The sequence below is a fragment of the Oryctolagus cuniculus genome, chromosome 2 (assembly GCF_964237555.1).
Source record: "Oryctolagus cuniculus chromosome 2, mOryCun1.1, whole genome shotgun sequence".
NCBI lineage: Eukaryota > Metazoa > Chordata > Mammalia > Lagomorpha > Leporidae > Oryctolagus > Oryctolagus cuniculus.
Window position 1 is genome coordinate 12,768,190 of NC_091433.1, and position 27,963 is coordinate 12,796,152.

At 47.4% G+C, this 27,963-nt stretch overlaps 1 protein-coding gene across 1 annotated transcript; it reads left to right on the top strand.

Moving 5' to 3' along the window:
* Window positions 1-1,476: 1,476 nt before the first annotated feature.
* Window positions 1,477-27,151, top strand: LAP3 (leucine aminopeptidase 3). The gene is made up of 13 exons (XM_002709366.5): window positions 1,477-1,702; window positions 3,601-3,716; window positions 5,145-5,199; window positions 5,933-6,038; window positions 7,297-7,456; window positions 7,685-7,849; window positions 10,819-10,977; window positions 16,810-16,934; window positions 19,094-19,182; window positions 19,947-20,049; window positions 22,519-22,598; window positions 24,637-24,746; window positions 26,601-27,151. Exons 1-13 carry the CDS (start codon window positions 1,601-1,603, stop codon window positions 26,788-26,790), a joined length of 1,560 nt encoding a protein of 519 aa, XP_002709412.1. The 5' UTR covers window positions 1,477-1,600; the 3' UTR covers window positions 26,791-27,151.
* Window positions 27,152-27,963: the final 812 nt, after the last annotated feature.

Genomic DNA, 27,963 nt, shown 5'->3' on the forward strand with positions numbered 1-27,963 from the left:
ACTTATGATTCAGCTTCCCGTGAACGCACCTGGAAAGGCAGCCAAGATCGTCCAAGTGCTCGAGCCCCCGCCACTGGTGCGGAAGACCAGAATGGAGTTTCAGGCTCCTGGTTTTGGCCACAGCCCAGACCTGGCTTTCAGGGTCACTTAGGGATTGTACCAGTGACTGGAAGATGTCTCCCTCTTTCTCTGTCTCTCCCTCTCTCTGCCTTTCAATACATACCTAAGTAAGCTTTTAAAAAATCATAGTAGGCATCTTGTAAACAAGTTTGAGATTAAATCCTGCACTCCAGCGTCCTCAGTGACACCGGTTATTTGGGAAATGTATTTCTGTCTTCCACCATTAGGCATCTGAAATTGTGATGTGTGGACTTGAAACAAGAAGAAGAAATGAGTGATTCTCCAGAGTCTCCGGCTGGAGCAGTACACGAAGGAAACAAGAAGAGCAGGCTTGGCTGCAGACAGGTGTCACACACAGCCCGGGGTCCCCTCTGCCCGTCACAGTGGCCCCGGTCCTGGGTCAGGCGCTATCACGCATTTCCCGCACAGAAACTGCAGCAGGATCCGCCACGCTGCAGGGGGAAGAGCGACCGAGTGGATGCACAGATCTCTCTCTCTTCGGAGCGCAGACCGATGAGTTCTGGAGAGTTTATGGAGTGATGCAAGTCCAGCCTACTTAGCCAGAAGGGGTGGAAGCCAGAGCTGACCTGTCAGCCCAATCCACGCAGCCCTCCAGCAAGGACGAGGAACCCGGCGCTTCCAGCGTCCAGCCAGTGTCCACACCAGAGCCGGCCCATGGCGGAGGGCCTGGCCCTCTGTGCACTCCTTCCCCGCCGCTCCCCGGCTAAAAGCAGAGGTCCCGCCGACTCCATGACCACACACTGGTGTAACAGTGCTGGTTTTCGTATCGCTCCCTGGGTGCTCCGTGTTCTCCAGGTTGCATTCGGCCACAAACGTTTTCCACAACGGAAATGTAAAAACCCTTTTCTTTTTTATTTTATTTTATTTTATTTTTGACAGGCAGAGTGGACAGTGAGAGAGAGAGACAGGGCTCAACTGCCCTTGTCGGTTTTGCATTCTTGGACCAGAATAAAGTTCAAAAGGACAGGAATTAAAAAAAAAAAATCGCTCCGCGGGCGTGCCTTCCCCACGCAGCAGGTGCACTCAGCATAAGGCCCGCGGCTTCAGGCGCCGCCTCGCCCCAGCCGCGGGTTCCCCAGCGCTGCGCTCACGCCCGCTTAGAGACGCGGCCCCGCCTCCAGCCCCGCCCCTCGGGTGTCGCAAGAGAGGCCCCGCCCCCTTTGGGAGGCCTGTCCGGCTCCTTCCGGGAACCCCGCCCCTTCTCTCTAGCCTGCACGCGCACGCCGGCACGCGTGCGCCCCGCCGTAGCCGCGCGTTCAAGCTCCACATCTCCAAGTCGGCCCGCGCGCGCACGCGCGCCCCCGCGCGCCCCCTCCGACCCTGTGGCCCGCCCCCGGGCGCCTGTCCTGCCTCGGACGCGCGCGCCCGTCCGGCCCCGGCCACCTCCTGTCGGTGCGCGCGCCGCCCCCCGCGCGCCACGTGCTCTCTGAAGGGCGGCGCAGGGGGCAGAGCTGGGAAGATGTTCTGGCTGCCTCTTCCGGCGGCAGGCAGAGTCGCCGTCCGGCGTCTGGGAGTGAGGCGATCGTGGGGTCGGGGTCTCGTCACCGCAGACATGACCAAGGTGAGAGGCGGCGGCGCGCTCGGGGGCTGCGGGGCGGGGGAGGACGTCCCCAGCCGTCTGTCTCGCCGCGGACGCTCGCCCTCCCCCGGCCGGGACCTGCGTGTCCCTGTCGCCGCAGAGCTTGGAGGACGTGTCTTCCGAGGCCCCGGAGGACCTCCCCGCTGCGGCGCTCCGGGCCCTCACGAGGGGCTCTGGGGAAGGGGGCGGCTCCGTGGGAGGATCACGGGCTCGGGCGTCGTGGCTGGGGACCGGAGCAGGAGCGCGAAGACCGGGCTTGAGCTCGGGGCCGCTGCAGGCGTGTCCGCCATCCCGCCCGGGTCTCTTCCCAACGCTGTGCCCAGGAACAGTGTCCCCTCCTCTGTCTCCGCAGCTCCCCAGGGGATGCCGTGGAGTCCCCGGGGGCGGGCAGGCTTGGGAAATGAGCGATGCCCCGGAAGCCTGTTTGGTGGAGGAGAAGGACCAGATATGGTCGAAAAGGACAGTCTAGGTCTGTGGCAAGGATCGGGGACTGGCAGCAGAGGCTCGTGGATTCTGGCTCAGTCTCCCCACGGGGCTGGCGTGGCACACCAGGTCTCTTTCTTACCTGTCAGGCGGGAGGAGGACTTTTCCCACATCAGTCACCGGAAGGCAAACGAAATGTTCTGGAAGCCACCAAAAGTCCTGAGTTTGCGTCTGTACTTAAGGTGTTTGGGGCTGGGACTTTGGAATAGATGCTGGCCAGCCACCCAGTGCTCCCTGAATTGCACACGGCAGTAGCCCAGTATTCCCAGGGTCCTGGCTCCAGGACTCCTGCAGATAGCAAAAATCCACAGTGCTCATATATGAACGGTAATGTGGTGTTTGCATCCAGCCTCCTGTATGCTTTAAGTGATCTCTAGGTTACTTGTAGTACTTGATACAGTGTAAATGCTGTGGCAACAGTTGCATGGTTTAGGGAAGCTAGCTGCAGTTTTTGTTTTTGTTTTTTTTTTGTTTTTTGTTTTTTGTTTTTTTTTTTATTTCCTCGAATATTCCTGACCTGTGCTGGGTTGAATCCTCAGAGGCTCAGAGGTAGAAGCTGCGAGTACAGGGCTGCCTGATTTTTTTGTCTTCTCCCTGAGTCGTCCGGGTATTACAGCCACAGGATTGTAGGGGAGGAAAAATCTTCCCTCTGCCCTGACATGGCACATAATAACAGGAGGAAAGTCATGCACATTTGTTATTTTTATGTGCATGTATAGGTCCGCAAAAGGAAACTGAAACCCAAAAGCTTGTAAATCTTAAAGAAAAAACAATAAAATGTGGGGATGTAGCACACCAAGGAAAGGAGCTTGGGAGCAGGCAGTGAACTGTGGGGCAGTGACTAGGAAATGAATGGGAGAGGCTAATGGAAAGTGAGGGTTATTTTAGTACATTCGTTTTACAGGTCCACTTCAGTGTCAGCTCCCAGGCTCTGGTGATAAGAATGTTCTCTCCTGGGAAACTTTATGACCTGCTTTTAGGTAGAAAAGAGGAAGCTGTGGAGCCCTTGCTGCCGATTCCAAATGTGTTCAGCTCAAAATTAGTCTGCATGAGAGGGACAGCTTTGGAGGTGTCCTGTCTGCAGCCCCCCAGGGTCTAACTTGGTGACAGATGGGTTCTTAAGCAAAACACCTTTCTGCTTTGTTTGAAAGTGAAGCCCTTTCCTGGGGGTGACCAGAAAGATCCAGGACAAGGTCCGGGGTGGACGGTGATGCCAGTTGTGCTTGGCAGAGATTTGAAGCACTGAGGCAGGGAGCAAATGTAGCTTCATCCCTCTGTCCCTCTGTCCTTGGGGACGCAGTTGGGTGGGATGATTTGTTCCTTCTGGAATCTGGGCATCCCTGAGCCCCTGTAAGGGATCTCCTCTAATGAAATTCATCTTTTTGGCTTGCTCTCAGGGCCTTGTTTTAGGAATCTATTCCAAAGACAAAGAAGATGATGTGCCACAGTTCACAAGTGCAGGAGAGAATTTTAACAAATTGGTGGCTGGAAAGCTGAGAGAAATTGTGAGCATGTAAGTGTTACCTGTGGTTTCTGGTTGCAAATTGAAGGAGAATGTTTCTTATGCTTTATTGTAAGTAGATATGATGACAGAAGTCCCTTGGCCAGAAACCTCCCAATGAAAGTGAAAGTATGTATCTCCGGCACTTATTTATATTACATTGTGGGTGGGTCGCATTTCTGGGAAGTCAGACAATTTCCAGTCCAGTCAAAAACCCATTGTGAACGACTGACACAGAAGGATCTGGAAAGTCCCGGATTTCCTCAGCTTACCCCCGGCCCAATCACTTTGCCTGCCTGCATCCTCCCTGGCTGCCTCTCTACAGCTTCCACCTCCTTTAGCTCCCCTTTGCTTTTGGGAGCGTCCCTAGAATAGTCAGAGACAACCAAGGGCTCTGCTCTTTTATTGCATGCCTGGAGTGTCAAGGAATTCTCAGACGTTAAAGTACAAGAGAATCAGCTGGGATGTAGTTAGAAAGCAGATTCTGTCTGATTCCGTCAGTCAGGGTGGGCCTGAGATTCCAGCCACTCCCCATCAGCCAGGGTCCAGAGAAAGTAGGATAACACTAGACTCATAGGCCACATTTGGCTGAAACAGTACCACATAAGTACCACAACAATCAGGATGTAGATTATAGATCACCTATCAGAATTTAAAAGGTGCCATCTAGTCATTATCTAATCAGTGGCTAACGGAATTTGATTTCTTCTCAATTACCAGTCTTTCACCAACAGAGCTTCTCAGGTGCCCTGGTTAGTCCATTAGTCCAAAGCCAGCCTGTCAGAGTATAGAGCACCCTAGCCTTCCAGCCAATGACTGTGGCTTGCAGTGCCAGTGCCCCGGGTCTGGCTACAATCTTGGATCTATTTTGTTTGGAAATTGCCTAGTTTCCTGGAGGTAGCTCCCCCTCAGAAGGGAACATCTCTAAACCAGACCAGTGCCATCCAGTTAGCCACTTTGGACCACAGAGGTTTTGGTGTTGTGTGTCTTTTATTGGAAAGGTTTAAGATTGATTCAGTTTTGCAGTCATCCATGGCTTAAATCTTCTGTGTAGCTGCACATCACCTACCCAGAGCATTGCTTTCCTTTGCTGTTTTCGAATAAATTTGGGTTAAATCTCATGCAAAAATTTGTAAATAACTTTTGAGCCAGAATTAGAAGTGCTGCATCTGAGAGATCTGGCATGAGGTCGGTCTCTATTTGGAGAAAACCGTGGGTGAAGCTAATCCACGGGAGCAGTGGCAGACGCTGTGACAGTGCTTTAAGGCAGCTGCATGCCACTTGTAAGCAAAGCAACCTGTACCTTGTCAAATATATTTCACTTCGAACAGCATGTGATATTTGTACATATTTATGGGGTACAGTATGATACTTCCATACATGTAAACAATGTGTAATGCAAAGTATAATTTTTAAAGCAACTATTTCCTCTTGTTTTAGATCTGGACCGCCTCTGAAGGCAGGCAAAACCCGAACCTTTTATGGTCTGCATCAGGTATGAGATGAAGATAGTGTTTGTGTGGTTACACCTACGGTGTGACAAGTACTATGGCTGCCTCGCTGTGCTAAAACTTTGGTATTAGGATATATAGTTTTATTCTAGGATTAAGTTATATAAGATTGAAAAGTGTTATTATCACTATCCTAAAGTCCTGCCTGTCTTGTGTTCCTCAGTCTGAAGGTTTTGTTCAGTTCTGGCATTGTGTTATTTGCAGGGTTATCAATACTTTTCAAACACACAAGTCGTAAAATTTTACCAAGACACAAAGATTTAAAAAAATAGAAAAAACACACCAAGGGTGGGTGCTGTGATTCAGCAGCTTAAGCCACTGCTTGAGGTACCCACCTGCCTTATCAGAGTGCCTGGCTTCTAGCTCCTCCTCCTCTGATCCAGCTTCCTGCCAGTGAGCATCCTGGGAGGCAGTAAATGATGGCTCAAGTACCTGGGTCCCTGCCACCCACATGGGAGACCCAGATGGAGTTCCAGGCTCCTGACTTCAACCTGGCTCAGCCCTGGCTATTGCAGTCATTTGGAAAGTAAATCAGTGAGTGGAAGATCTCTCTCTCACTCTACCTTTCAAGTAGATGAAAACCAAACATTAAAAAAAAAAAAAAAAAAGAAAAAAGAAACCCGGATTTCACAGCGGGAAGTCAGTGAGCCTTCCCTTGCCTGTGGGAAATGGGCACTTGTAGAATAAAGTGGCTGATCTGGTGAATTTGTGGAACAGGACTTCCCCAGTGTGGTGATCGTCGGCCTTGGCAAGAAGGCAGCTGGAGTCCACGACCAGGAGAACTGGCATGAAGGGAAGGAAAACATCAGAGCTGCTGTTGCAGGTTATTTTACTTTTGATTTAGTGTCCATGACAGTTCTTAACAGCCTTCCAAGTCCACTTGTATCTCTTTTCTTAAAGTTTCTCTGCCTCTTTTCTTGTCCCCTTAATCGTCATCAACACCCTTAGCATACTCATCTTCACAAAAAAAAATCCACTTCCCATCACTGGATGTGCTTGACCTTAGAGTAGAAGCCCACAGTTAGCTCCTGAGGTTTTAGTTTTAATATTTTTATCTCCATGGTTGGGAATTTTGGTCACTGTCATCATATCTGTGTTAAGTTGTGGTTTGTAGGTTTCTTCCTTTGTAATGTGTAATGTGACCCTGTAGTGGCTCAGACTTTAAATAACTCAGAGTGCTCATATTTACAAATTGGAGATGGTGGAAGCAGAGAGTGAGTGCTTGTCCTGTCCCAGGTGGTCCTGGCAATGGCATGAAAGTGTGGGGGTGGGTGCCAGGGACGCCTCTGCCATGCGCGCGTGGGGTTCAAAGATGCTTTCCTCTCTGAAGCAGTCAGGGCACGCTTTATCAGTCTTTGGCCCTGTGTGTTTCAGAAATGCTTGTGAAGTTTACTGTCAAAGTTCATGTGAAGTGGTTATTTTATAACTTTGCGTGGGGGTTTTGGCTGACCTGATGTTAGTAAGCGCTGTGTTAATAATGGACTTTGCTGAGTTCCTTGAGTTTAATTTCAAAGTCACCCTTTCTCTGCCACTTTTAACTTGGGAGGCTCCTATGATGCAGGGATGGGAGGGTAGGGGGGCGGGGGTCCTCAGGCACCACTAGTGTGTCAGCTACAATACCAGGCACAGCTGCCCCTTCCCGAGGGCCTCCATGCCCACTGTCCTCACCTCCACCCAAGTCCTCGCCCGCTGTCCTCATCTCTGCCCAAGTCCCTGCCCACTGTCCTCACCTCCACCCAAGTCCTTGCCCACTGTCCTCATCCCCACCCAAGTCCTTGCCCACTGTCCTCACCTCCACCCAAGTCCTCGCCCGCTGTCCTCCCTCTGCCCAAGTCCTTGTCCACTGTCCTCACCTCCACCCAAGTCCTTGTCCACTGTCCTCATCTCCACCCAAGTCCTTGTCCACTGTCCTCACCTCTGCCCAAATCCTTGTTTTGCAGAAGAGGTCAGGGAGGTGCAGAGCAGTTGGGCGTGGGCACGGGCATCTGCAGCCCGGTGCAGTCATTACCCCAGCATGGTGCACCGCTGTCTTCTGCGCTTTGACTGACTACAATTTTCTGCTTCCTGTACCCCCTCGGAAGCGGGGTGCCGGCAGATTCAGGAGCTGGAGCTGTCTTACGTGGAGGTGGATCCCTGTGGCGACGCCCAGGCCGCTGCAGAAGGGGCCGTGCTGGGCCTCTATGAGTACGACGACCTGAAGCAGAAAAAGAAGACGGTGGTGACTGCGAAGCTGCATGGAAGGTGATGGAAGGAGACTGAGATGCGGGTGGCCCTGGCCTTCTGACTGCGTGGCCTTTGGAGTGGGAGCCTTCACTGCTAACTGTCCCCAAGCTGTGCTCTTGGCTCTCTGCGTGTGTGGGAAACCCCTGTGATCCCCAAACCCTTCCTTGCCTGCTCGCCATACTGAGCATAACCAAGTTGGCTCTTACTCGAGGGGTGTTGACGTGACTCGTGTGCCCTCTTCCCCAGCGGTGACCAGGCAGCCTGGCAGAAAGGAGTGCTGTTTGCTTCTGGGCAGAACTTGGCCCGCCAGTTGATGGAGACTCCAGCCAACGAGATGACACCCACCAGATTTGCAGAAATTATTGAGAAGAAACTCAAAGATGCTAGTGATAAAACAAAGGTCCACATCAGGTAATCTGGGGCTGTGTCGTTGACTGATAGGATGTTGCAGCCAGAAGCACCCTCCAGCATCCTAAAACACAGTTCCCTTGCTGTTGGGGCGAGGAACGCAAGACCCTCCAGCAGTCACGTGCAGGCGGGGATCAGGCTATGTCTGAGGGTCTGTCTTTTGATTTTGAGTGAGTGCCGTGGCTTCACACTGCATTCTCCCCTGGCTTCAGCCTGTGCGGCTCACCAGGTAAAGTGTGCCATTCAGTCTCAGTCACATGCCGTGACCACAGTCAGTTTTAGAACATTCCAGCACCTCATTTCCCTGTCCCCCAGAGCCTTCAGTTCCACCTTCTGGCTGCTGTGAGTAACGCTGCTTGGAGCACTTGCCTATGAGTTTTTGTGTGGATGTGTTTTCATGGGTACATCACCAGGAGTTGACTTGCTGGGCTGGATGTTAACTCACTGACTTTTCGAGGAGCATTGGTTTGGTGCGTTCTTCCTGTCTTAGTACTTTGTGAGGTGGATAAGAATGCCATAGGCCTACCTCTGTGTGGAGAGGGAATTTCTGCCCTGCACTGATCAGTGGCTGGGGTATTGGACCTAAAAGACTCCTCCAGGTTCTTTTGCTTGCCTGGGATCTCCCCACAACCCTTCCAGCAAACCCATGTCTGAGCATTTGAGGATGTATAATTAAAAGAAACTGGCAGATATTTGCTTTACCTAAAGATTTTTTTCATTAGCAGAGTTGTTTCTCAAAGGATTTCTATTTAAAAGAAATCTTCAGTACCTAATTGTGATTAGCATTCACATTTTTCGGGAAAGGCCTGGTGGTCTAGACAATGAAGACAATCTTGTGAATTGTAGAAAACACACAACTTAGAGCTTGGTAGAGTTTCTGGAGTGGTCAGTGTAGCCGTAGTCTGTACCAATGTTTAGGCTCAGAGACTTTCCTTGTCTTACTTGAGGAGACATCAGAGCTACTTGGTGTCAGCAGACATTGCCCTGCAGGTAGAACCTGGCATGCCTGGGAATTTAGCAAAGATGTATGCACAGTGACAGTCTGCATCCTCACAGGAAGGAATGGGCAGGTAAGTGGGCTGCTTAGGGAGGGGAGGATTGCCCGAGGGTGTGGAGCCTGGGCAGAGTCCTGAAGTGTCCTCACAAGTTATCAAGGAAGACTGGGGTTGGGTGTTCCAGGTGAGGAAGCAGGTGCATGGTGTCCCCTTGGAAAACTGAAAGGTTTGTGGCCGACCAAAGGGAAGAGTTCGGCCAGAGAGCACGCTGGATATGTGGGTGGAGTAACTCATCAAACAGACGCAGCTGCAGCAAACCCTCTGTAGTGTAGGTGGGTGCACATCAAAGATATGTGGACAGCTGTTTCAGAAGGGCAGCACCTTAATAAAACACCAGGTACCAAGGTTGTGATCATAAATGCCTTCATTGTGCAGCCTTGTTTCTTTTGAAGTGATTGTTTTTTATTGTAGTTGCTTCCATTTTTATATTGTTTTCCCTTTGAAGTTTGTTGGCCATCTCACAGTGGTGTAAGACTCTTAACACTATGTGTCATTTAACACGGATAGGCGGGTGCTGGAGGAGTACCCCTGCCTATGGTTGCTGCTGGTCTGTCCAGGAGTACAGGATTTCCCTCTGGGCCTAGTTACTGTACAGTAAAATCAGAACAAAGCCCATTGGTATCCCGAGCCTAGGTCTGTTTCCATCCTGGCACTCCAGCTGTACCTATGCTTATCAAGTGAGAACTAAGTCCTTTCCCTTGCCTCTATGAGACGTCTCCCACCATGATGGGAACTGTAAGAAACAGTGTGACAACAGTGAAAAGAAAGAATTCCAGCAATTCTAAACAAAGTAGAAACTAGGATATTTTATTCCTGTCAGTGGAATGTATCTCTGTTGGTTTGTATGTTGATTGGTTACTTTGTGCTTCTCAGAAATACCAACAATAGCTGGCGCTGTGGCTCAATAGGCTAATCCTCCGCCTTGCAGCGCTGGCACACCGGGTTCTAGTCCCGGTCGGGGCACCAGATTCTGTCCCAGTTGCCCCTCTTCCAGACCAGCTCTCTGCTATGGCCCGGGAGTGCAGTGGAGGATGGCCAAGTACTTGGGCCCTGCACCCGCATGGGAGACCAGGAGAAGCACCTGGCTCCTGGCTTCGGATCAGCGCGATGCGCCAGCCACAGCGCGCCGGCCGTGGCGGCCATTGGAGGGTGAACCAACAACAAAAGGAAGACCTTTCTCTCTGTCTCTCTCTCTCTCACTGTCCACTCTGCCTGTCAAAAAAAAAGAAAAAAAGAAATACTGACGATAAAGTCCTGGGCCCCTTAAGTATCTTTAAGAATTTTTTTAGGGTCTCAGAGCATGTTGATTCATCTTTAAATTAAACCTTTAGATACATCTGAGGTTAGGGGGAAACAAAAGTAATAGAGTATCAGAGAAAAAGGGAGAGACAGATCTTCTATCTGCTGGTTCCCTGCTCAAGTGGTCCCAACAGCCAGGGCTGGGCGAGACCAAAGCCAGGAGTTAGGAACTTCATCCAGCTCTCCCCGGTGAGTGGCAGGGGACCAAGTACTCAGGACATCTTCCACTGCCTTCTAGATGCATTAGCAAAGAGCTGGATTGGAAGCAGAGGAGCCTGTACTCTCTCAAACCGGCACTCTGATTTCTTTCATTAACTCCACACTATTACTGGACCTTGTATTGAGTACTGTGCATGTTTTCCCTTGGTGATTCTATAATATTTTGATGGAGGAATCACTGACCTCATTTTATAGATGAAATAGGCTCAGAATCAAATGACTGCCCAAGAATATATGGAGAGCAAATAATAGGAAGTGATCATTGGGATCTTAACCTGCATCTCTATTTTCAAAGCTTGTTATAGTTTACTTTTTAACACTCTGATGAGATTTTTTTGCTAAGTTATTTTGAAATAAAGGTAACCGCCTATGTGCTTTTTCCCCTTTTCTGCCCTGTAGACCCAAGTCCTGGATAGAAGAACAAGAAATGGGATCATTCCTAAGTGTGGCCAAAGGATCTGACGAGCCTCCAGTCTTCTTGGAAATTCACTACACAGGCAGCCCCAAAGCAGATGATCCGCCCCTGGTGTTTGTGGGGAAGGGAATCACCTTTGACAGGTACTTCTTTGCGGTTTCTGTCCTTTGTATTCTGGCCAACACTTTGCATACACCGTGTTATTTAATTCATAGTTTGATTCAGAAGCATGTCCTTTGGTTGAATCATGTATCACTGTTAGTGATACACTGCCACTTATAACATGCTTATTGCTTGAGCATTTTACATCTGCTAACCCTAATCTTGCTCCTGTGAGGTAAGTATTATAGACATTGTGTAGGTAAGGACATTTGAGAGGGGTCCAAGAATTTGTTCAAGCCTCATAACTGATAAATAGAGCTGGAAGTCAGAATCAGGTCTGTCTGAAATGTCTCAGAATCTTTGCATCGTGCGCTGTGGCTACTAGAGATTTTGCACACAGAGGCAAGCAGTTGTTTGGATTGTGCTGCCTTCTTTTTGCTTGCTGAAGATAACTATTAGCTGAGTAGTCTTGCTCCCACTATTACTAAGATGTGAGTATTCCTTAGAATTGAAAACTGTCTCTGGTTATTTCAGGTTTGAAAAGATATATTTCATTGTAAGGGTACTTCAAAATATTTGTGGGAAAATGGAATTAAAAGTATGAGTTTATTTTGGTATAGAAGATTTTTGAAATCCATGAATTTTTTTTAAAGATTTATTTTAATTATTTGAAAGACAGAGTTATAGAGGGAGGTAGAGACAGAGAGAGAGGTCTTCCATCCACTGATTCACTCCCCAGATGGCTGCAATGGCCGGAGCTGCGCCGATCTGAAGCCAGGAGCCAGGAGCTTCTTCCAGGTCTCTCACGTGGGGCCAGGGACCCAAAGATTTAGGCCATCCTCTACTGCCTTCCCAGGCCATAGCAGAGAGCTGAATCAGAAGAGGAGCAGCCAGGAGAGGAACCAGCATCCATATAGGATCCCTGCGCTTCAGGCCAGGGCTTTAACCTGCTGTGCCACAGTGCCGGCCCCTCCATGCGTAATTTTTATAATATGTACTATCCACTTATTTTAGGAAAAAAAAAAGCTTTGTTGGATTTAAAATATCTTACACATTTTATTTCATTTTTTCATGAACTTTCTGAAGCATACTTGTATTTCCCATGGAAAGCATTTAACACTGAATATTAGTTTTAGCGGTGCTACCAAATCAAGAACTGGGTGCTAGTGAGGTTTTGGGGGTTTGTTTTTGTTGTATTTATAGGACTTCTCAGGGTACAGATGATGCCTTTTTTCTGGATTTCCTTTGGAAGCAGTGCTGATTCCTGGGCATCATTTTCTACGGCGGCTACTTTGGAAACGCTGCTGGGGAAGCTTCAACATTGCCATCCCCCAGTGCACTGCTGCACCCGTCTGGGAACCATCTGAGGCAGGGATGGGGTGTAGCCCTTCCAGGAGTGCTTGCAGATGTTGTGAGGCCTGGCACAGGCAGAGCTGGCTGTTGGGATGATCCCCCTGAATTGGCGGCTTGTGCTCTCCTGTGGTCCACTCACTGGTCACGTTTTCTCCTTTAAAGCATTGGTCCTCAGATGGTTTTCACTGTGTAGCCCATTGGCAAAAGATTCCAAGCACATGCCATTCAAAAATGCATAAGTTGTTTGCATATATTACTATACTGATGTGTCTCCAAAAACATTACAGCCCATAAACATTAAAGAGTGATAGTTAACCTGTTTTTAAATGTTGTGCTTTTAATGTCATGGACTCTTACCTCAATGCAAATAGTTATGCTCAAGATGAAGTTTATTGTCAATTTAAATGCATTTTATGCTGAGGATGTTTAACAGGGTAGCCTGCCACACAGTCTTTGAGTGTAGAGGAGGCTTCCTTGCAGGAGTCAGTTTTAGTTGAAATGTGGTCAGGGGTTGGTTCAGCAGGGCCTGGGGACAAGTGTTCTAAGGTGGGAAGCATGATGAGGGCTGTAAGGTGGGATAGAGCCGGCTAAATTCTTCCCAGTGTGGCTGCACAGCACAGCACAGCATGACCCGGACAGAGGACAAGATACCGATGGAGAGGCAGCAGGAGCTGGTCATCCTGGGCCTGGTTAGATTTCAGACTTTGTTCCAAGAACAGTTGGCAGTAACTGAAGGGTTTCTGGCAGATGGAATGACAGTGGATTTCTTTATACAGTAAAATTCCCGCTCTGAGTGTTCAGTTCAACACATTTTAGGAAATGTATACCCACGCAACAACCACCACTATCAAGAACATATAGGATTTCATTACCTGCAGAAAATGCTGTTGTGTCTGCTGGCTACAGTCATTTACCCCACCCCTGCCCAGACGACCTGTCCTTCCTTTGTTTCTGTGGATTAGTTTTGTCTCCTTCAGAAATTCATGTAAATGGGATCTCTTGTGTCTGCCTCCTTGTCTCAGCCTCATGTCTTTGGGATTGATCCATGTTATTGGTCATGCCACTCATAGGTGCCTTTGTATCACTGAGGAGTATTCTGTTATATGGAAATACCGAAATTTGCTAATGCACCCATCTATTGATGGAACTTTGGGTTGTTTCGGTTTTATGCTATGAGGAGTAAAGCCATGATCATTTGCAAGCTTTTGTGTACACACATTTTCCTCTCTGTTGGATAAATACCTAGGAAAGGAACTGCTGAGTTGTATAGTCACTACAAGTTTAACTTTATAACAAACTACCAAACTTGTCCAAAGTGGCTTAGCATTTTATAGTCCCACCATCAGTGTATATGGTTTCTGTTTGTTCTTTTAGTATTGTTGGACTTTCTAATTCTAGCCATTCCAGTAGGTATGTAGTGATGTGTCTTTGAGTTTTAATCTACATTTCTCTAGTGACTAATGATGTTGGGCATCTTTTTTTTAATATTCAAGTCTTTTCCCTAAAGGATTAATGTTTACTTATTCATTTTTATTTATTTGAAAGGCAAAGCAACAGAGAGAGAAAGAGAGAGAGAGAGATCTGTCTAGGTGCTGGGCCAGGCCCTTTGTGAGTGGCAGGGATTCGTGCACTTGAGCCATCTATCTCCTGTCTCCCAGCCACATTAGCAGGAAGCGGGATCAGAAGTGGAGGTGGGACTTGATCCCAGGCACTCTGACACAGAATGCAGGCCTCCTGTGCACCATGGTGCCTGTCCCAATATCAGGCATTTTTTAATTTGCTTATTGACCATTAGTATATCTTCTTTAAGGAGGTATTTGTTCAAATCTTTGGCCCTTTTTTATAGGAGTATTTTTCTTACATAGTTAAAAAAAACATATTGTGTATATAAATGTTCCATCATACATTATTCAGTTATGAATTCTTTTTTTCCCAGTATGGGACTCACTGTTTAATAATATCTTCTAGGCCAGCGCTGCGGCTCACTAGACTAATCCTCCACCTGCGGCGCCGGCACACAGGGTTCTAGTCCGGGTCAGGGCGCTGGATTTTGTCCCGGTTGCTCCTCTTCCAGTCCAGGTGTCTACTGTGGCCCAGGAAGGCAGTGGAGGATGGCCCAAGTCCTTGGGTCCTGCACCCACATGGGAGACCAGGAGGAAGCACCTGGCTCCTGGCTTTGGATCAGCGCAGCATGCCAGCTGCAGTGGCCATTTGGGGGGAGTGAACCAACGGAAGGAAGACCTTTCTCTCTGTCTCTCTCTCTCTCTCTCTCACTGTCTAACTCTGCCTGTCAAGAAAGAAAAAAAAAAATAGTATCTTCTGAGGAATAGAAGTTTTTTATTTTGATAAAGTATAATTGGCTGACTTTTTATTTTATGGCTTGTTCTCTTTCTGTCCTAAGAAAACATTGCCTATGCCATCATCTGTGTTTTCATCTATAAATCTTTCTGGATTTTAAGTTTAAAGTTTTAGCTTTTTTAAAAAAAACTTTATTCAATTTTCATTTAAAAAAATTGAGTAGCAGAGTGACTGAAACAGAGAGAGACATAGAAACCTTCCTTTTGCCGCTTCCCTCCCCAGATGTCTGCAATAGCTGGGGCTGCACCAGGTTAAGCCAGGAGCCTGGAAGTCAATCTGGTTCTTCCATATGGGTGGCAGGAATCCACTTTCTTGAGCTATCACTTGTTACCTCGTAAGGTGCATATTAGCAGGAAGCTGGATTGGTAGCAAAGTCAGGACTTAATACTTGAATCAGGCATCCCAAGCAGTGGCTTAACTGCTGCAACACAATGACCACTCCAGTTTTAGCTTTTAGGTCTTTTTATTTTTCTATATGGATATCCACTTATTTCAGCACTTTTTGTTGAAAATGCTCTCCTTTCACTACCAAGTACCTTTGTACTTTGTTGAAAATCAATTAACCGGTAATTGTGAGTTTGTCTCTGGACTGTCCTTTCACCAGTAGTACCCTGTGATGCGCATGTTGATTACCCAAGCATTGATAAGTCTTGAAATCTGGTAATAAGCATCCTCTTGCCATGCTCTTTGCAGGAAGCCTTTGATAGCACCTTTGCATTTTCTTGTAAAACTTAGAATCTGTTTATTATTTTTCACTCAACAAAAGCCTACTGAGATTTTTGAGGTAGATTTGAGAGGAAGGGAATTAAAATTTGTTGTCTGTGGGTACGGAAGTGGAAGAGGGAAGATTGATATAGGAAGTCCTACTAGCAGCCTGGCAAATGTCCAAATGGAAGAGGGTGGTAGTGCCAGCCAGGGGAGGATGCAGCAGAGAGGAAATGGGTGGGTTGGAGAAAGAACAAAACCTGAGCCAGATGCCGCTGGTCACTGCTGGTGTTAAAAGCGGACCTCAGAACAGGGCACAGCCTTCTCCAGAGTGGCCTGGGCGAGTTAGCAGCTCCCAGTTAGGGGTCAGAGCCCCTGGCCATGTGCCCAGCCTGTGAAGCAAGTTGCTTCTGGACACTTAGAAACGCTGGCAGCAGGAAGGTCCCTAGTCAGTTAGGAGCCTGTTTGGGGGAAGTAGTTGTTTGTTGCTAACTGCTAATTAAAACCTTACTCTGCCCTCACGCTGTAGTGTTGTCTCTGAGGCTTTGGGTAAGTTTCTTGGTTCTGTGCCTTTTTTTTTTTTTTTAAGATTTATTTATTTATTTGAAAGAGTAACGAAGAGAGAGGGAGAGGTGGAGAGAGAGAGAGAGATCTTCTGTTTGCTGATTCACTCCCCAAAAGGCCACAATGGCCAGGGCCAAGCCAGACTGAAGCTAGGAGCCAGGAGCTTCCTCTGGGTCTCCCACGTTGGTGTGGGGGCCCAAGCACTAGGGCCATCTTCTGCTGCTTTCCCAGGAGCATTAGCAGGGAGCTGGATTGGAAGTAGAACAGCTGGGACTTGAACCGGTGCTGGTGTCGCAGGCCGTGGCTTTACCTGCTATACCACAACGCCTGCCCCAGGCCCATGCCTCTTCCAGGTTGTATTTTGTCACCAGCAAGGTAACTTTCTGTGCACGTGTAGGGAGGAAATGTCCTCTGTGTTTCTTTCTGTGGGTGTGAGAGGAGTGTCCCAGGCCTCTGTGAGCTTTGTGGGCTTTTGTTAGTAGCTCATGAGCCTCAGGCTCCGCAAACTGATGGATGCATAACATTTGCCAAGAAGACCGTGTGTGGGGTGGCAGCAGTTAATGAGGTAAAACGGAGATGGGATTTGTGCAGCACTGATGCTGTGAAGTGGTCATGTTTCCAGCAGCCCTGCTTCAGTTTCACTTCAGTGAAAGTAAAATAAGCAGAGATATCATCTACGCCCCTGGAATTGTTTTGTATGTTGTATATAGACTGTAACAGCATCTTTTAATATGAAGTAACTCAGATTCTCGGATTTGAAGTTGGGCATTCTTCGGTGGGAATGTGGTGCTTGTGTATGGTCATTAATCCTCAGTTTCTTTGTTCTGCTGTAAGAACGTGATTTGGGCCGTGTTCTGTCCGTTAATACTGCACCTTGGCCCTGTTTCCCACAGCGGCGGCATCTCCATCAAGGCTTCCGCGAACATGGACCTCATGCGAGCAGACATGGGAGGAGCAGCGACCGTGTGTTCAGCCATAGTGTCTGCAGCAAAGCTCAACTTGCCCATTAATCTGATAGGTAAGGGGGCACACGAGTCTGAGCTCGCTTGGAGATTGATTAAAAAGATGGATTTATTTATTTGAAAGTCAGCATTACAGAGAAGGGGAGACCAAGAGATCTTCCACCCACTGGTTCAGTCCCCAGATGGCCCCAACAGCCAGTGCTGAGCCAAGCTGAAGCCAGAAGCCAGCAGCTTCCTACAGGTCGCCCACATGGAGAACAGGGGCCATCTTCTGCTTTCCCTGGAGCATTAGCAGGGAGCTCGCTTGGAGAGCTGCTGCGATCTAGTCAAATGACAGAACTGAGTCCTCTAAGTAGGAGATCAAGAGGTGGCTGTTTAGTAGCTCTTCATCAAGAAGGAACTGTTCAGCTGGGATGAGTGTTTCATGTCTGAGTTGATTGCGTTAAATGTGTTTTGCAGCCAGTGGGCTGTCACTAGAATCGATTTGTTTTGCTTCTGCAAGAAGTGCCCAGCAGTTGGGGGCAGGCATTGTCCACTGAGAAATGCTCCTGAGGGTGGGAAGGCTCTTTCACAGAGTGCCTGGTGGGATTGTGGCCGGCTAAGTGGCCTGGGACAAAGTGTTCAACACGTGGGAACTCTTAGTGTTGCAAGATGCAAACTCCCAGACTCCGCACTGGGAGTTTGTGACAGTGCTGCTCCCCGTATTTGAGAGGAGGGGGAGAAGGAGCAGGGGAGTTGGTTAAATGGCTCGCCAATGTCATAGCCATTGCTGTTTCAGATCTATCTCGCATGCACTCTCCCCTCCTTAATATCTTAGACTTTTTTTGCTGAACCCTTTGAAAGCTAACTTGCAGATACAACCTGTCACCCCTGAATAATTTGGCATGCCTCCCCAGTAAAAGGGCATTCTGTGGAATGACAATATCATTTTCTTTTCCAGAGATAAACACAGTAACTTAATTCAGATTTCCCAATCACATAGAAAATGTCCTCTTTATATTTAGTTTTTTCTTTTAAATTTATTTATTTGAAAGTTAGAGTGACAAAAAGAGAGAGACAAAGAGAAGGAGATCTTCCACCCACTGGTTGACTCCTCAGTGTCCACAACAACTGAGAATGGGTCATGCTGAAGCTGGAATCAGGAATTCCATCTTGGTCTGTCACATGGGTGGGGGCCCTTAGTACTTGGGTCATCTGCTGCCTTCCCAGGTGTGTTAGCAGGAAACCAGATCAGAAGTGGAGTAGCTGGATCTTGAACTAGCACTCCAATATCTGGCATCACAACACTGGCCCCTACATTTACCTTCTAAATCTAGGAGCCATTGAGGATCACACCTCATATTTGCCTGCCATATCCCTTTAGTTTTCTTTGATCTAGGACAGAGATGGGAAACCTTTTTTTCTGCCAAGGGCCATTTGGATATTTATAACATCTTAACAGGTCATACAAAATTATCAACTTAAAAATTAGTGTTGGAAATGGTGTTGTGGCAAAGCAGATAAAGCTGCCGCCTGCAGTGCTGGCATTCCATATGGGTTCCTGTTTGTGTCCTGGCTGCTCCACTTCTGATTCAGCTCCCTGCTAATGCTCCAGGGAAAGCAACAGAAGATGGCCTCTGTTCTCCATGTGGGAGACCTGTAGGAAGCTGCTGGCTTCTGGCTTCAGCTTGGCTCAGTGCTGGCTGTTGGGGCCATCTGGGGACTGAACCAGTGGGTGGAAGATCTCTTTCTCTCCCCTTCTCTGTAATGCTGACTTTCAAATAAATAAATCGATCTCTTTTAAAAAAAAAATTAGCCTGATAATAGATTTATTGAATGTCAAGGTCCCTTGTGTTGCCTTGGCAGGGCCAGACCAATTTATATCATAGGCCTTACATGGCCTGCGGTTGGGTGTTCCCGCCCTGATCTAGAACCTTACTCCCCAGTTTTTCTTTTATAATATTGGCAGTTTTGAAGGGTCCAGGCAAGTCTTGTGATGTTCCACCATTTGGAATTATCTGTTTCTTCTTGATTAGAATCAAGCTAGATTCTTCTTGTAAGAATGCTACCTAGGTGAAGTGCACTTCCTGTTCCTGACACATGTAGTGTCAGCTGTGTCACTGGAGATGCTAACTTTGGTGTCTGGCGTGCTTCTGCTGGCTCACAGGGCTCCTGCACAAGGGGGTGCCTCTGGGCCCCACATATCCCATGCTCCTTCGTGTATTCTTCCCAATAGGTTTGGCCCCTCTTTGTGAAAACATGCCCAGTGGAAAGGCCAACAAGCCTGGGGATGTGGTGAGAGCCAAGAACGGGAAGACGATCCAGGTTTGTGAGTGGCAGATGTGCCACGCCCTGGCTGGCCCTCCTCAGGGAATCCCAGGGTAGCCATGAGTGTGGAGCCCTCGTGTTAAGGGAGGGTGGTGTCTCTGTTGCTGAGTAGCTTTTCATGCAACATGAAAATTATTTCCTTATGGGGATTTAGGAATGTTTCTCCTACCTCATTCTCACTTCCTGTGCGCTGTAGAGGGTGACTGTGCGTGTACAGCTAGGCCTGCAGCACATGGAGAAGCAGTGAAAGCACTGACTTCTGGATATGCCTGCACCGCGATGAGGTTTTGCTATTGTGTGTTCAGACAGAAAATGCTGTCCTCGTGGGCTCCGTGCTCCAGGATGTGGCACAGATCCTTCGGGTGACAAGTGCATGCAGGCACACATGCCCACAGTGACTGAGCCTCCACTAAGATGAAGGGGCCATCAAGGGAAGGTTGCTGAAGTCCCAGCAGTGCCCAGCTCTGGGGACCCAGGCTCATTTGTTTTCAGACATCTTTCCTCCTCCTTGTTACACATTCTTGGCAAAATAAAGCAGTTTTCCATCTGTTTCTGCTCCAAAAGTCATCAGCCTTAATACTGTTTGCTCTGCACATTAGATACATTGCTATTCTGACAGAAGTACATTTTTCATACTCAGCAACAAATGTCCCACCAGCTCTTTCCCACATTGTCGTGTGTCTAGTTCTCATACTTGTTACTCCTGTCCTGTCATCCCTGTGTGTTTTTCACCCTTTGTTTTTTGACCCTCTGCTTTGCAGGTTGATAACACTGATGCCGAGGGGAGGCTCATCCTGGCCGACGCTCTCTGCTATGCACACACCTTTAACCCGAAGGTCATCATCAACGCGGCTACCTTAACAGGTCAACCAGGCACTTAAGGAAGTCTTATCTGTTGCATGGATGCAGAAGACAGGGTGTTGCTGCAGTCGGGCTCACTTTGTTTGCATTCTAAGATCTCTGAGCGAAGGAATTGTTCTGCAGTCGCAGCCTGCTGTGAATATTGGGCTTCTTGTTTCAAAACTTTCCAGGCTGCACCTTTACAAAAAGAGCTAACAAGTGGGCCAGATCAGCTCATGTGGAGCGATGTGGGAAATGATATAAAGCAATGTTTTCTGTTACAATCACCATTTGGCACACATCTAAAAAGATTAGTGACAAATTCCCACATCAATAGTTTTTCTTTATTTTCATTTCTGTTTAAACTAATCATTTAATGTAACTATAACCACTGGGTTTTCTGAACTTTCTATACTTTTTTTAAAAAATAAAGTCTTGTTTATCTATTTGAAAGACAGAGTTACAGAGAGGGTGGTAAACATACACACACACAAAGAGAAATCTTTCATCCGCTGCTTCACTCCACAAATGCCTACAGAATTTAGGGCTGGATAGACCAAAGTAGGAACTCCATTTTGGTCTCCCACATTGGTGGCAGGAACCCAAGAATTTGGGCCATCATCTGCTGCCCGGCAAGTGCGTTAGCAGGAAGCTAGGTCAGAGGAGTAGCTGAGGCTCAAACCATGCACTCTGATCATTGGATGTGGGCATCCCAAGCTCCAGCTTAACCCACTGTGCCACAGTGCCTGCCCCTGAGCTCTTTATATACTTCATGTTATAAATAAATAGAATGTTTTTTTCAAAAGATGTATTTATTTACTTGAAAGGCAGAGTTACAAAAAGAAGGAGGAACAAAGAGAGGTCTTCTACCTGTTGGTTCATTCCCCAAATGGCCACAATGGTTGGGGTTGGGCCAGCCCAAATCCAGGAGCCTTGAACTCCATCTTGGTCTCCCACATGGGTGTGGGGGCCCAAGGACTTGGGCATCGTCTACTGCTTTTTCCAGGCACATTAGCAGGGAGCTGGATTAGAAGAGGAGCAGCCACAACTTGAACATGTGCTTATGAGATGTTGGCATTGAGGTGGTGGCTTAACCAGCTACACCACACAACAGCCCCAACAAAAACATTTTGAGGGATAGCAAGATCTTCATTTGGCGGACAGTGCAGTGTAAAATATCAAATGAGCGTGAGCTTTAAGAGAGCATGGGTGTGACCCCAGCGGCGCTGCTTTCCAGTTGGTCAGCCGTGAGCATTCCTGGGCCCTTCAAGCATCAGTGCTTGCCTCACAGAGTTGGGAAGATTGGAGGAAACTTCAGGATGCTTTTAATCCCGTGCCTGTCTGGAGCAGGCATTCAGGGAAGGAAGGCTGGGACACCACCGCCTCCAGAGCAGTGAATTCATTCCTGAAGTGGTGACAGACATGTTGCCTTATTGCAAAGCCCCAGCCCTCAGCATCTTCCATCCACGGGTTCTCTTCCTAGGAGTTTGTTTGCATCTTTCAAGATAAAATCCAGATCATTTGTTCTTTTTTGGTTTTAATCTTTCCCTGGTCACGTGAGTCTTTAGTGTGGCAGCAAATAGTTCATGTTCCCTGTTCTATGTGGCTGTAACTACAGGCCACAGATTTCATTCGCCAAGATTCTTGCTTAAAAGCTGGCATTGTCAGCCCCATTGCTCCACTTCTGATCCAGCTCCCTGCTAACACACCTGGGAGAGCAGCGGAGGATGGTCCTAGTGCTTGGGCCCCTGCCACCTATGTGAGAGATCTGTATGGTTCTAGGCTCCTGGTTTCTCCAGCCTGGCCCAGCCCTTGCTGTTTCAGCCACTTGGGGAGTGAATCAGCAGATGGAAGACCTCTGACTCTTCCTCTAAGTAACTCTGCCTTTTAAATAAATAAATACATAAATAAATCTTCAAAAAAAAAAAAAAAGCTGGCATTGTAGTGTCTTCTGGGTTTTTGGTTTCCTGTTCAGTTCAACGAACACTTTGAGCTACAATGTGTAGGCTCTAGGCAAGGCTGGGGTCGGGGGGGGTCACTGATGACACCCCCGGTCTGTGTTGAGGAGTCACAGAGGCTCTGTACTGCTGACCTTTATGACTTAAACATAACTCCCCCACTTTGGAAACGCTGCCTTAGATGTGTGGAATCATTGCTTCAGGGCTGTCTCCTCTGGCACTCCACAGTGTCCTGTGAGAATGCTTGTTGCTTTTTCCTTTCAGTGACTGCCTCGAGCGCCACTGTACCAGGCAGGGTGCTAGGCCCTAAGAAGGAGAGCTTTTCCAAAAGTTCGTGGAAAGGTGTATTATGGGAAAAAAAATTATATGTATTTCAAAAAATTTTTGCACCAAAATAAGCTTATCTTTGAACTCCATTTTCCCAACTTTCTGAGGTACCCCTGTAGCAGTCAAGGCCACAGTTTGGGTGTGAGCAACAGAGGACCCATTTTGCCTGGAGAGGTTGACATTGACCTGAGGGCTTGTGTCTTAACAGGTGCCATGGACATAGCCCTGGGGTCGGGTGCCACTGGGGTCTTCACCAATTCATCCTGGCTGTGGAAGAAGCTATTTAAGGTAGGAATAATTTATGTAGACCTCAATTAATGGAGATGATGACTAAATTATTGTGGCTTTGGAATGATTCATTTGTTCCACTCCTGTTTTAAAATGATTTAATGGGTTTAATGATTTAAAATGTGTTTTCTACAAATGTTCCTGGAGTATGGGTGTGATGCCACCCTGCTCTCCTCCAGGAACCTCAAGACATTGTGGAAGTGGCTGACAAATAACAGGGCCGTGGTGTGGAATCCCTGAGGTGGGAAAGGGTGTGAGGAGGAAGGCCTGGTGATGAGTGCGTGTGCTGAGTGGGATAGCTGCACCTGCTGGGGGAGCTGGCCCTGGCTCATTCGCAGGCAGGGATAGGGTGTCCTCTGACTGCCGTGCTCCGCGTCTCCCTCGTCTGCTTTCACAGCCTTTCCTCCCTGCACTCATCTCCATCCCATCACCCCACACTCACAGCACGGAACTGATCTCGTGATGCCATCGGCTCTGGCTTCTGCAATATTCTCTTCTGGTTCTCTTCTTTGACTGCGCTGCTTCAGTCTCCCTTGCAGCTGTTTGTGTTGTCTACCCCTGGCTGGTTATCACATGCTGTTACTCCCCAGAGTCCTCAAGGAGACACCCAGCTATGTCCCTGATTTCAACCAGCACCTCTCTGCTGTTGCCCCCTCCCCTCCTGTGCTCCACTTGGTAGCTCATTAATTCTTTCATAAGTAATTAGTGGGCGCTTACTGTGCACCAGTGGGGAACAAACAGAATGTCCCTGCAGACATTCTTGATGTTGGCTTGCAGTCCTGCTCTTAGGTTTCACCCACACTCCTTCCCTGTGTATCTGGCATCTTGTCCTACCCTCTGTAATAGGTAACTTGTCCCCGTCCAGGCCAGCCAGGAACTTCTATGGTTCACCATGTACCAGATGTCCCTCTCTTTCATGGCACCCACAGCATTGTTGTTTTTGTTGTTGTTTTTTTTTTTTTTTTTTTTTAAAGCAGCAAAGTTACAGGTGAATAAGCTTTATTGAAATCAGCAGTGAATAGTCTGTGGTCCGTTTTCCTAGAGGCAGCCCCTTTTACCCTCTGCTGAGTCACGTGGTATTTACTTGTGTTCTGAAATAACAACTTGGATTGCTGCTTACTGACTTTCACCGTGGGTCTTTGACTATGTTTCTCCTGGTAGCAGTAGGCCCTCTGATGTCTCAGGTAATAATATTTTAACACACCTGATAGTGCTCAGTGTAAGTTTGGTGGACGAAGAAGGGAGGAACGAGTTGGTAAATGGGGAAGGAATGAATGAAGTCATTTGTCTCAGAATCTGATCTTCAGTGTTGCAGGTCTACGTGTGTGTTTGCTCAGCACCTGAAGTGACTGCCCTCAGGATTCTTCTGTTACCCTAATCAAGCCCACAAAACCAGTGTCCAATACAGGACGCCAGTTTTTTTTGTTCACTTTAACTGAAACATATGATTTTAGTTTGATTTTAGCAAATGTCCTACAGATTGGTAGGATTGCTCCACAATATTCCCAATTCCTTGTATAATTCTTACATAAACCTATTATTTTATTTTTAAAGATTGTATTTGAAAGGCAGATGACAGAGAGTGATCTTCTACCTTCTGGTTCACTCTCCAGATGACCTCAACAGCCAGGGCTGGGCCTGGCCAAAGCTAGGAGTGAGGAACTAGAAACTCTGTTATGGTCTCCAACATGGGTAGCATTGGGTAGACCCAAACACTTGTCCCATCTCCCATTGCCTTTCCAAATGCATCAGCAGGGAGCTGGATCTGAAGCTCAGTAGCCACGTCTCAACTGACACTCTGATATGGGATGATGGTATTGTAAGCAGCAGTTTAACCCACTGCACCACAGTGCCAGCCCCTTAAATGAACCTTTTAGTACATTGAAACAATTTTGAAACCTGTTGTATACTCTCGTGTTTGAGAGGATAGATTAGAACAGCTCTTTCCTGCATGCACGGAGCAAATCAGTCAGTGCTGTTAATTTTCCGGAACCTTCTTTGCCCAGTCTTCCAACAATCATGTCTCTGTCTTCTTCAGGCCAGCATTGAAACGGGGGATCGTGTCTGGAGGATGCCTCTCTTTGAACATTATACAAGACAGGTTGTAGACTGCCAGCTTGCTGATGTTAATAACATAGGAAAATACAGGTCTGTAAAATGAGCTAAATGTACTCATGTACTTTTTTACAATCATTCTTGGTTGTCAAAATACCTATTTTAAATTTTGTTCCCTTTAGAAAATATCTTAAGTACCTGATTTCCTTTGAAGGTAGTACTTGTAAACTTTCTGTTGTCTTGAGTTTTCAAGGGTTTCCTCTAATTTCTGTGTATTTTCAAATACAGAAATCATTTTAAGCACATGATAATAGAGGAAGACAGAAAATATGAAAATTTGTTACCATAGGAAAAGGGAATCTAGAATTTATCCTGACTGCTTAAAACTGTATCTGAGGCCAGCGCTGCGGTTCACTAGGCTAATCCTCTGCCTTGCGGTGCCAGCACACCGGGTTCTAGTCCCGGTCGGGGCACTGGATTCTGTCCTGGTTGCCCCTCTTCCAGGCCAGCTCTCTGCTGTGGCCAGGGAGTGCAGTGGAGGATGGCCCAAGTGCTTGGGCCCTGCACCCAATGGGATACCAGGAGAAGAACCTGGCTCCTGCCTTCAGATAGGCGTGGTGCGCCGGCCGCAGCACGCTGGCCGCGGCGGCCATTGGAGGGTGAACCAACAGCAAAAGGAAGATCTTTCTCTCTGTCTCTCTCTCTCACTGTCCACTCTGCCTGTCAAAAAAAAAAAACAAAAAAACAAAAAAAAACAAAAAAAAAAACTGTATCTGAGGCCGGCGCCGCGGCTCACTAGGCTAATCCTCTGCCTGTGGTGCCGGCACACTGGGTTCTAGTCCCAGTCGGGGCGCCAGATTCTGTCCCGGTTGCCCCTCTTCCAGGCCAGCCCTCTGCTGTGGCCCAGGTCCTTGGACCCTGCACCCCATGGGAGACCAGGAGAAGCACCTGGCTCCTGGCTTCGGATCAGCGCAATGCGCCGGCCGCAGCGGCCATTGGAGGGTGAACCAATGGCAAAGGAAGACCTTTCTCTCTGTCTCTCTCTCTCACTGTCCACTCTGCTGTCAAAAAAAAAAAAAAAATACTGTATCTGAAAATAAATATTCTGAAAGTGATTCTGGGCTTTTTTTTTTTTTTTTTAATGATTTACTTATTTATCTGAAAGGCAGATTTGACAGAGAAAGAGAGGAAGACAGAGAGAGAGCTCTTCCATCTTTCAATTACTCCCCATTGGCTACAACAGCTGGGTTTGGGCCAGGCTGAAGCCAGGAGCCAGGAACTCCATCCCAGTCTCCCACATGGGTACAGGGGCCCAAGTACTTGGGCCTTATTCTGCCGCCTTTCTGCATTAGCAGGAAGTTGGATTGGAAGCAGAATAGCTTGGACTGAAACCAGCACTCTGATAGGGATGTTGGCAGTGCAAGCCGTGGCTTAGTTGTACCACACCACAGCACTAGCCCCAAAGACATTTTTAAACATTTATTTGAAAGGTAGAGGCAGAGTGGGGGAAGCAAGGAAGAGAGGGAGGAAGAGAGAGACAATGAGTTATCTCCTAATTTACTTCCCAAATGCCTGAAACAGCCAGGGCTAGGCCATGCTGAAGTCAGAAGCCTGGAACTCGATCCGGGTCTCCCACATGGGTGACTGGGACCCAAGTACTTGGGCCATCACTGCTGCCTTCCTAGGCACATGAGCAGGAAGCTGGATTAGAAGTGGAACAGCTAGGAATCAGCACTCTGATAAAGGGTGCCAGTGATCAAAGCCACAGCTTAACTCTCTCTGCCACAACACTAGCCCCCAGGATTAACTTCTTAATAGGTCCTATAAGCTTGACTTCTGCTGTCGAGTCATAGAACCTACTTAGTAAGAATGTAGGGTCTTAATGAAATTTTCAGTACACATTGACTTTATTCAGCGTTAAGTAATGCTTTTTGTCTTTCTCTTCAGATCTGCAGGTGCATGTACAGCTGCAGCATTCCTGAAAGAATTCGTGACTCATCCCCAGTGGGCACATTTAGACATAGCAGGTGTGATGACCAACAAAGATGAGGTTCCCTACCTGCGGAAGGGCATGACTGGGAGGCCCACAAGGACTCTAATAGAGTTCTTACTTCGTTTCAGTCAAAATGATGCTTAGTGCAGATGCTCAAAAGTTTTCTTATTTTGTCTTAAATTGAACAACCGAGCTTCAAAATATTTTTGAATGAATGCATGAAAATCTTTTAAAGGCAGTAAAAAAGAGTCTATATAAAAATGTAGAACAAAATGAAATTTGTATTGTTGATTTGTTTTATTCAAAAATTTATAAAGGTAAAGCTAATATCTTGCTTTGCAAAGATTTTTTTAAGATTACTTTTTTTGAAAATTTTCTAATCACTGCAAAATGTATGTTTTTAATTGAGAAGAAAATTGTATTTCAGATTTGATTCTAGAAGCATGAGCAGACTGAGAGTTGACTATGCAGTTGTCAGAAACAATAAATGCAACTTTTTGTGCTCTCTTGTGGCTCTGGTATGTACTTACACAATAGTACAGACTGAGTAACTTCGCTATAACGTGCTGCTTGGGGATGCAACATCAACTAAGTAAATTGGGGCACAGGGATGTATGTATTTTCTCAATGCTCATCACTTTGGGGCACTCAGTGACTGAGCTTATCAGTTTGTATAACAATGGTCTGGCATGTGGCTTCCAAAATGAATCTGTCACAGAGTCACAGAATTAGCTATTGTGAACTTAACCACTTGCCAAGCACACTGTTCCAAGAGCTTTCGTGTATGACATCATTAAATTCTCATAATAACTCATGGGGTAAGTACAGTTGTTATTCCATATGATAAATGAGGCACCAGAGAGGATTAATGACATGTCACTAATATCCCACGAGCAAGTAAGTGGCAGAGCAGAGGTGACTGCCACAGCAGGCATGCGTAACTGGTAGATCGTAACACTTTCCTTCAGTGCAGACACAGGAAGTGGAATTTATTTGAAGCACTGAAGTAAGATACAGGACCATACAAGTTCCTCTCAATGGGTAAACTGCTTGCTAACCTCCTGGGGCTACAACCAATCAACAGAATTCCTTTTGTGTAGATTTGGAATACAGATGCCTTCTCCCCCACTTCCCCCTTCTTTAATGACTATTTATTTATTTATTTGAAGGAGTAACAGGGAGAAACAGAGATCTTTCACCCACTGATTAACCTGCAAATGACCATAACAGATATAACTGGGCTAGGCAAAAATGAGGAGTGGCGTCAGAAGCCAGGAACTCTATCTGGGTCTCCCACATGTGTAGCAGCGGCCCAGG

Coding starts and splice junctions, on each gene's coding strand:
- LAP3 (XM_002709366.5), top strand. CDS start 1,601: ATGTTCTGGCTGCCTCTTCCGGCGGCAGGCAGAGTCGCCGTCCGGCGT. Junction 1,703..3,600: donor TCACCGCAGACATGACCAAG/GTGAGAGGCGGC, acceptor GCTTGCTCTCAG/GGCCTTGTTTTAGGAATCTA. Junction 20,050..22,518: donor CAACGCGGCTACCTTAACAG/GTCAACCAGGCA, acceptor GTGTCTTAACAG/GTGCCATGGACATAGCCCTG.